General features: G+C 42.7%; 1 protein-coding gene across 1 annotated transcript; it reads left to right on the top strand.

Moving 5' to 3' along the window:
- Nucleotides 1-44: 44 nt before the first annotated feature.
- Nucleotides 45-8942, top strand: dcun1d2b (DCN1, defective in cullin neddylation 1, domain containing 2b). The gene is made up of 8 exons (XM_086192583.1): nt 45-113; nt 164-190; nt 1202-1418; nt 1750-1918; nt 2785-2915; nt 3988-4070; nt 4676-4772; nt 4911-8942. The coding sequence occupies exons 1-8, from the start codon at nt 45-47 to the stop codon at nt 4988-4990; spliced, it is 873 nt and encodes a 290-aa protein (XP_086048709.1). The 3' UTR covers nt 4991-8942.
- Nucleotides 8943-9964: the final 1022 nt, after the last annotated feature.

The raw sequence follows: 9964 nt of genomic DNA, 5'->3' as shown, positions 1-9964 counted from the left end.
CGTCGGGACACTGTTCCTGCATTAGATAAGCTGTAAATTGGTAAATGTATGCGAGTCACATGCCCTTTGCAGCGCCTCCGAACTACACTTCCCATGCATCCACTGCCTGCACGGTAGCGCAGTTCTTGTGGCGCATGCGCACAAGGGGTAATTGGATCTCAAGTTGGCCAAAACAGCGGGTGATAAAATGGTAGGTAAAATTAAAACCGAGGAGCTAAAGACAGTTGTTAAGACCCGTTCAGTAAGTTCAAATATTGTTCCCGGCTGTGATGCCTATCGAGCGGACAGCCCGCCACGGGAGGTCGGGGTGTCCTCTGCCAAGTGTCGCATTGTCAGGGGGATGAGTGTGAGGAATACGAGGGGAAATGGAAGGTCAGTGGTTGGTATATTTGGAACTCGGACACCAGCACTTGTGGCACGTACCTTTCCCTTTTTGGTAGCCTGCCGCCTCTGCTGCAAACCGGGGTCAGGAGAGAGAGAGAGAGAGGGAGTCTGCAAGATCGGACGCCCCTTCCACGGAAAGCTGGCACCCGGTCCAAATATTGGCCTGTCACGGCAAAATAGTCATCGGGTGGGTCAGGTCTGCAGTTCTGCAAAGACGTACCTTGGATGGCCTACTTGGTTGTATTATCACGGCGAGTTGTTTTTGTTGTTGTTGTGCTTGCATTGCATCGGGACATTGTGGAGTTCCATTCGCAAGGTACAAGTTACCCTGCAGTGCACTAGTATTTAGACTGCAGCACGCATGGTGTGAGTCCTCGACTTTTCATTCTTTAATGCAGCGTGTACACATTAATTACTGCCACACGATTCCAGCCCAGGTTTAACAGAAATAAAAGCTTTTCACTCCTTATCAGATGCTCAAAAAGTTTCATCTGTGTATCAGTCTGCGACTGGACTTGACACCTGTCCAGATCTTCTGGGATCTTGAAAGAAATTTGACTATTTTCCAATTTGTGCAAATATAATCCTTAATTGCCTCTTATTGGGATAAATAAAGTTTTCTGAATCTGAATAGCAGAATAAGAACTGGAAATGGGAAGGTTTAGTGGTGGCTTTTGCATTTTGTCAAGTCTTGAGTGTCCTGTTTTAGGGGCCCCGCTTTGGGTGGCAAATATATCTGCATGTGGTCACTGTCTGTCTTATCTTGCCTTGCATTCACCTGTGTTTCTGTGTGTGTGTGTGTGTATTTGCCTTGCAGCACAAATTGAAGTCATCACAGAAGGAGAAGGTTCGGCAGTTCATGTCCTTCACTCAGGCGGGGGAGAGGACGGCTGTGTACTGCCTGACACAGAATGACTGGAAACTAGAAGTTGCCACTGATAACTACTTCCAGAATCCAGACCTCTACTACATAGAATCCATGAAAACCTCAGTCGACCGGAAGAAGCTGGAACAGCTCTACAACAGATATAAAGGTGAGTATTGGCCATGTTTCCCACATTCTGTATTAAAAACTGTTTTCTTGTCTGTAACAACATCTACTGCACGTCTGTCCGTCCTGGCTGAGGGATCCCTCCTCTGTTGCTCACCCTGAGGTTTCTCAGATTTTTCCCTGTTAGAAGGGTTTTCTATGGAGTTTTTCCTCAGTTGATGTGAGGGTCTAAGGGCAGAGGATGTTGTTATGATGCCATGATGTTTGTGAAAAGACGCTGTACAATTAAAATTGCCTCGGCTACTGAGGTCATATTTATCCCAATTATTTGCTCTGTTGCACTCTTTTGCTCACCTTAACCGCTGTCTTTACAGACCCCCAGGATGAGAATAAGATTGGCATTGATGGGATCCAGCAGTTCTGTGATGACCTGAACCTGGACCCTGCAAGCATGAGTATACTGGTGGTGGCATGGAAGTTCAGAGCAGCCACGCAGTGCGAGTTCAGCAGGAAGGAGTTCCTGGATGGCATGTCTGAGCTTGGGTGAGAATCATTAATACTGTTTATGCAGTTCGCCGCAAGCTTGCACTGTAAAACACTAAATGATGTTTATTTGAAATGTAGTACCAGTGTTAACCTTTTTTTAACAGAGAAAAATAAATAAGAACATATGAAAGCAATACTTCACCCAAAAAAGTGGACTTTGCCTTTCAAGTACTGACAATCAGCTTGAAGCTAATGCTGACCAACTAATAAGAACAGAATAACTGTGCTGAAACATCTGTTTACAAAGGCTCGAGCACATCTGGTAGGATCCTGCTGGGATCAAGTGCTGAGCATGGCCGACCGGCACGTTCAGTTGAACCAACACTATTGCACTTGTCTGTGCAATCAACAGTTAGTTTGTTTTTAGCTCAAATCAAAGTGTTTAATGGATTACTGATATGGCTGGACAAAGAAGACATGGATTACACCAGATGACGAATTTTAGAGTTCATACACTGACATTTGTGCTGCTGGTTGTGGTTGGTGGCTGTGGGTCGCCCTTAGCTTCAAGCTAGGTAGAAATGGCTGTTTCTTACTACATTCTGGAGTCACAAAGAAATCATGCTGTGGTGAAAAAACTTCTTTGTGAGATGTATAAAACTGTGAGTTCTTTTTGTGTCAAGTATCACTTCAATTGTAAGAAAAATAATTGTTATTATATGATGCAAGATGGCATAACAGCAGAAGTAAACTGTTTATGTTGTAAGCCAAATTCATTAAACCTCAAGTATGTTGCTAGTCGTGGGAACTAACTCAGTTTGTGTTTGACGTCATTCCCAAGGCATTCCACATGCGTGGTTCCCTCCTCCTGACTGTAGTCAGATAAGTAGGTGTGACGTGTCTGTCTTCATTGTCTCCTCTAGCTGTGACAGTCCTGAAAAACTGAAGGCGATACTTCCCAGACTGGAGCAGGAGCTGAAAGACACGGGGAAGTTCAAAGACTTCTACCAATTCACTTTCAATTTTGCCAAGAATCCTGGACAGAAAGGATTAGGTAGGCCCAAGAACATGACACAGAAAGGTGTAGGTAGGCCCAAGAACATGACACAGAAAGGTGTAGGTAGGCCCAAGAACATGACACAGAAAGGTGTAGGTAGGCCCAAGAACATGACACAGAAAGGTTTAGGTAGGCCCAAGAACATGACACAGAAAGGTGTAGGTAGGCCCAAGAACATGACACAGAAAGGTTTAGGTAGGCCCAAGAACATGACACAGAACGGTGTAGGTAGGCCCAAGAACATGACACAGAAAGGTGTAGGTAGGCCCAAGAACATGACACAGAACGGTGTAGGTAGGCCCAAGAACATGACACAGAAAGGTTTAGGTGGGCCCAAGAACATGACACAGAAAGGTGTAGGTAGGCCCAAGAACATGACACAGAAAGGTGTAGGTAGGCCCAAGAACATGACACAGAAAGGTGTAGGTAGGCCCAAGAACATGACACAGGAAGGTGTAGGTAGGCCCAAGAACATGACACAGAAAGGTTTAGGTGGGCCCAAGAACATGACACAGAAAGGTGTAGGTAGGCCCAAGAACATGACACAGAAAGGTGTAGGTAGGCCCAAGAACATGACACAGGAAGGTGTAGGTAGGCCCAAGAACATGACACAGAAAGGTTTAGGTGGGCCCAAGAACATGACACAGAAAGGTGTAGGTAGGCCCAAGAACATGACACAGAAAGGTGTAGGTAGGCCCAAGAACATGACACAGAAAGGTGTAGGTAGGCCCAAGAACATGACACAGGAAGGTTTAGGTAGGGCCAAGAACATGACACAGGACGGTGTAGGTAGGGCCAAGAACATGACACAGGACGGTGTAGGTAGGCCCAAGAACATGACACAGGACGGTGTAGGTAGGCCCAAGAACATGACACAGGACGGTGTAGGTAGGCCCAAGAACATGACACAGAACGGTGTAGGTAGGCCCAAGAATATGACACAGAACGGTGGTCCCTTCAGGTTTTTAAAGAAGTACAGAATTAATCACCATACATGTTCACACATCAGTTCAAACTGAAGTTCACCTGGATTGTAATCAGAATGATTTTGTTCTTTCTTATGACTCAGACTTAGAGATGGCCGTGGCTTACTGGAATCTAGTTCTCACAGGACGGTTCAAGTTCTTGGATCTGTGGAACCGCTTCCTGCTGGTAAGTGGTAAAAGCTTTTGATTTACAAATGGTAAGAAAAGAGTCCGGTTTGTCTGTCAGCGGCATATTAAAAAACATGAAAAGATTTTAGTTTAATGTAAATATCTCCCACTGGCTTTATACATGTTAGCAACTCTGGAATGAATATCACAATCCACCATGGTTGTGACGGTGGGAGATTTCCACAATAAAATAATTGGTCCCAGGAAATGTTACACAGTTATGCTCAGTTAGTGACTGAAAGGAATGAAAACTGACACGATTGTTCAAGGGATATTTTATGCATCTCATTTGAAAGTTATCATCAAAAAAGCAACGACAAAAACGTAAGCAGGTGAAATTGTCCATCCTGTTGCTTTTTCCAATACACTAGATGAGCAAGTGTACACATTATGACAACCCTGAATGTTCAAACCACCTTAGGCGGTGAAACCAGTATATGGCTGAAAATCAATCCACATAATAAAATCCTTAAAATTTCAGACTCCGTTATGGATAGTTAAATGCTTTGATAAATCTTTTATTTTCTGTATTGCAAAGTCTTGTTTTTATTCAAAAGCATCTCTTCTTCGCTCATGATAATATTGTTACTGTGTTGCCTTCAGGAGCATCACAAGCGGTCAATCCCCAAGGACACGTGGAACCTCCTTCTGGATTTCGGCAACATGATTGCAGACGACATGTCGAACTATGATGAAGAAGGTGAGTTTATAAAGGTGGTGATGTTAAAATGCACTGTTCTACCAGGAAGCATATGGGGATGGTCTAAACCTCAGGCACTTGACAGGGAGTGGAAGGGGACGTGAAGTGACTGACACTGAGTTTCTGTTCTCTCCTCAGGTGCGTGGCCTGTTCTAATAGATGACTTTGTGGAGTTTGCTCGGCCGATCGTAACGGCGGGAAAGGGCAGCATGACATAGTGTTATACCTTCACTCAAAGAATGGAGTTTGTGTCCTCCAAGTTTTTTTGTTTAGAATGAGGATTTTTTTATACAAATGAGCCAAAAAAAAAAGAGACTTCTTGATAAGCTTGCCACTAGAATGTTCTTCCAGGTGGATGTGTGATGCCTCGGGCGAGATGTGGAAGCTGGACAGAGATGAGGTTTTTTTTTTTTTTTCTTGTTGTTGTTGATTGCAAGTGGACCAGCAAGGACAAGACTTAAGGATTGCAATATGGAAAATGAGGGGCAGCCTGATAACTGTCGGATGCGGCTTGTAACTGCTGCTGTGGACTTGGCTCACTGACCTGCATCCTTGGCACAAAGAGGAGGGACAGTAACCGTGAACTCTCAGCACATGTAGGTGATTAAATTATAGATGCAGTCAGAGCGGAGGTGGCGTCTTCCCTCGTCAGTGAATGGAGCCGTACATTAAAAATCTGCACGCTTTTTTGTTAGCTAGTATGAAGCAGTGCCATGGAATGTGTAGCTGTTTTGCAACCAGTGAGAACATACAGTAGGACATAGTGCCGGGTTGTCATTCTGTGTTTGTGTGCACTCCAGGGGGTTTCATATTGACCCGTTTTATAATTCAATGCTATTTTAATTTGGTTTTAGAAGTTATGAAAGGATGATTTACCATTGAACAGTTTGGTTCCACATTTTTTGTACTAAGAATTGAACAGCAGTGTGCTTTTTCAGCTCAGCACCAGCAAATTTGCTAAAGTTACAGTTTAATACCGTAATCATAGGAGGAACTGTGACAAAACTAACTGGAAACAGATGATGATTTTTGTAATTACAATTAAAAACTGAGTCACATACATTTTATGGAGGCCCAGAGGGCCCAAAGAGAGAAGGAAAAAGCATTTGTAGACATGGAGAAAGAACAAATATATTAAGGCTGAAAGATAACTTATTTCCTCAATTTAATTATTTTGAAGCCAAAAGATATTATTTCCTAAATTAAATTAATCCATGGCTACAAGTTACAACATAGTCTCAGATGTAATTAATTTAAGCCCAGAAGATCATCATTTTCAGGCCTCAAAGTGTATCTTGAGCCCTCAATTTAATGAATTTATGGCGAGGAGATAAACAGCGGGTAAAATTAGTATTGGACACGTCACCATTTGTCTCAGTAAATATATTTCTGACGGTGCTGCTGACATTAAATTTTCACCAGATGTCGATAACCCATGTAATCCATGTAGGTGTCCATAAATTAAGTTACGTGTAATAAAATGGAATGACACAGGGAAAAAGTATTGAACACATGAAGAAGTGGAGGTGTAAAAAGGCATGGGAAGCCAAGACACCAGCTGAAATCTGTCAGTAATTAGAGAGCAATCCTGCCCCTTGTCAGTGCAAATTAACATCAGCTTGTTCAGTTCCAACTGATGGCCTGTAAAAAGCTGTGCCATTGCCAAAGTGTCACAATAGAAACATCTTGTGATGGGTCAAAGCAAAAAGCTCTCAAGATCGTCAAAACCTTATTGTTGCAAAACATACCAATGGCATTGGCTACGGAAGGATTTCTAAACCTCTGAATGATCCAGTGAGCACTGTTGGGATCATAATCCGGAAGTGGAAACATCATTTCACCATAAACCACACAAGATTTCTGACAGAGGACTTAAAGAATTATGAGCAGAGTTGTCCAAGAGCCAAGGAGCACTTGTGGAGAGCTTCAGAAAGACCTGGAATTAGCAGGTTCGGTTGTTTCAGAGAAAACAAGAAGTACAGCACTCAACAGCCATGGTCCACACAAGGTTCCAGCGCTGAAGAAAAAGATTGTTGAAGCTCGTTTAAAGTTTGCTGCACAGCATTTAGACAAGGCTGTGAGATACAGGGAGAATATCGTCTGGTCAGATGAGCCCAACAACTTTGGATGCTGTAATACACAACATGTTTAGAGGTCAAATGGAACCGCACATCACCCCCAAAACACCACACCAACGGTGAAGCTTGGAGGTGGGAACTCGTGGTGTGGGGCTGTTTTTCAGCATACTGCATACTTGATGTAATCGAAGGAGGGATGAATGGAGAAATGAACCGAGACTTTCTTGATAAAAATCTGCTGCCACCTACCGGGATGATGGAGATGAAACGAGGGTGGACATTTTAGCAAGACAACGATCCCAAACACACAACCAAGAACACTCTCACTTGGTTTCAGGGAAAGGACTTAAAGCTGCTAGAACGGCCCAGCCAGTCACCTGACGTGAATCCAGTAGAAATGTATGGAAAGAACTAAAGCTCAGAGAAGAGGCCCACGGAACCTTCAAGATTTGAAGACTGTTTGTGTGGACGAATGGGCCAAAATCAGCCCCGAGCAATGCATGCAACTAGTTTCTCTAAACGGAGGCACGTTGATGCTCTTATTACCAACAAAGGCTTTTTACAAAGTATTAAATAAATTCAAGTGAGTTTGTTCAACACTTGTGTCGTTCCATTATTACACATAACTTGATTTATGGGTGATGGGTTACTGACATCTGGTGAAAATTTCATGTCAGCAGCACTTTCAGAAATATATTTACTGAGAAAAATGGTAACGTGTCACAATACTAATTTTACCTGCTGTAACTTACTCCCTCAATTTAATGAATTTACAGCCAGGGAATATAACTCATTTGATTAATTTGAGGCCACAAGATAATAATCTCACTTGTTCCCACGCTTTGATTTATTTATAAGAGCAAGTTTTATCTTGTGGCCACTAACATTTTTTTTTAAATTATTATTATTTATACGTATATAATGATCCTCCTCAATATGCTCCCACCTTGTATCTGGGGATGACTCTGTTTTGCTGTGAGTAATCAGTCGTGCACAAAGAGACTGACAGGCTTGTTGACTGGTTCCTCTTATCCAGGTGATGATGACTTACCAACTCTTAGAACTGCACTGATTTACAGTGGTTCTGGTGTCTGGAGGCATTAATCAGATCGAGCTGTAAGCAGCTACTGTGCCATTCACCTACTCACGTTCAAGGATTTTCAAATGAACGTCCCAGCCAAGAGTATTGTACCTGTTTACACGGTCTGAGGTCTTAGTTTGATGCTTCCCATGAATCATACAGTCAGAGGGTGGTGGTGCTTGAGTGGTGCTTCACCTCTCCATGTGTTATCTGATCATACATCACAGCTGGATGCGGACACACGTCAAGCAGAATAGAGTCAACCAAGTCCAACTGTGATGATGATTATGGCCTTGAATCTTTCAAGCCCTTGAGCTCAGTTTAAGTGTCACTGTAAACGGCAGAAAGACTGATGTGCTAAATGAATCCCTCTGTTTGGCTAACCAGTGTAACAGGAATTCTTGCTCAGGTACGAGTCGTCGGCTCCACGTCACAGCGAGCGTTTGCCGTGCTTGTTGTGTTTGTCACCACCATGATAAGCTGTATGCTGTGCGTTTGAAATAAGAATGGCTTGTGTACCAGCACTAAATTGCTCTGCTGCCTGTCAACAGTCATGTTTATGGGAAATAAATGCCTCAAGTTGTCATATTTATCTAAAAATAATGTTTGTCAGGTGGTTCAGGACATCAGCCCCAGGTAGAGCGAAGATTCAACGGTAACTCTAAAATGTTTGAGTTCATGGGTTTCCACCATTTGACAGCACCTTGTTTGTGAACAACTTTGTGTTTCAGTGCAAGCTTGTTCACACACACAAACCCTCTCCAGAGGAGGAAAACACGACATCCCTCAGTCGGCTAGAGCGGTACTGTTGATACATTTTAAGGTGTCAAATATACAAAAGTGTTCATGCAAATCATCAAAATGATATTTTTCCTCAGCAGGGAAACAGGTTTTTGACAAAATATATAATGTTTTGTCACTAAAGTATACAATATATTGTTTTCTGAAAAGGTTGTCAATAAAGCATGTTGCTTTTCCTAGTTGTGAACATGTTATTTTATCTTCCAATTCCAGCTGTTAGCTCAGACTAAGAGGTTGACAAAATGGTTCAGGAGAACTAAGTCAATGAGTCACTTTCATTTTCACGGCGCCTCAAGGGCTGTGAAATATGCCATAAAACAAATATATGTAGTGTTCAATGCAGCCAGCTACAATAACGCATCACAACAAACTCCAGCGTTGAGTTTGCATTGATATTCTCAGACTGGCCTTGATTGATAGCTCATAGTTAGCTGTCATACATTTCAAGTGCAGGAACACACCCCAGGATAAATTATATCCGTAATAGACATGGAGAATGCAAAAAAAAAAAAAAAAAAAATCCAGTCCAAGAATGTTTTTTCTTCCCCACGCAACCATTTAGCGGCTCCCCTAGAAATGATCTTGCAATCTGAGAACCACAGTCTGAGAAACAGAATGAGGAATTATTCCAGTTTTAAGGGTTGTACAGCAACAGGGGCTACTGAAAAACCAAATGTCTTACAAACTGCAGAGATGTTTTCCATGGTAACGAGAAGGTAGACAACCTTTGTTTCCTAAAAAATGCAACTAGTTGATTACCTGGTGTGTCATATGGTTTGTTTCACAGAACCATACGAGAAGTCGCTCGAAGAAAATGGAAAGGAGCAGAACCTTAAAAAAAAACAACCTGGCAGGTGATTGGTTGAACGGTCTAGGAGCGTCTATCACAGGATAACTTCAACTGATCAGATCAACTGACTGAGAGCACCAGAAACATCTTTTCTGAGGAGAAAAACTTTCAGTGCAGTTCTTACAGTAGCTCTTGTTTTAAAGAAGAATCTCGCTCCAGCGCTGAAGCTACAGCAGCATCGACGCTCCCCACCTCAAAGCTGCCATTGTTGTTTACTCATTAACTGCACCGGCATCTCAAAAGATGCTGATTGGACCAAACCAATGCTGGCCAGGACTCAAACTCGTAAGTTTAAGCAAGACAAGGCGGTTTCTTCAGTGATGTTCGTCATACTTATCTTACTCAGAAGTTCCAACATGTTGAGGCCAAGAAGTCTCAAGTT

This window comes from Aulostomus chinensis, chromosome 2, assembly GCF_037954235.1.
Source record: "Aulostomus chinensis isolate RoL2024-O1b breed Wild chromosome 2, RoL_Achi_v1.0, whole genome shotgun sequence".
NCBI classification, from domain to species: domain Eukaryota; kingdom Metazoa; phylum Chordata; class Actinopteri; order Syngnathiformes; family Aulostomidae; genus Aulostomus; species Aulostomus chinensis.
Note: the sequence above shows the minus strand (reverse complement) of the source record. Positions and strands in the feature narration are given on the sequence as shown.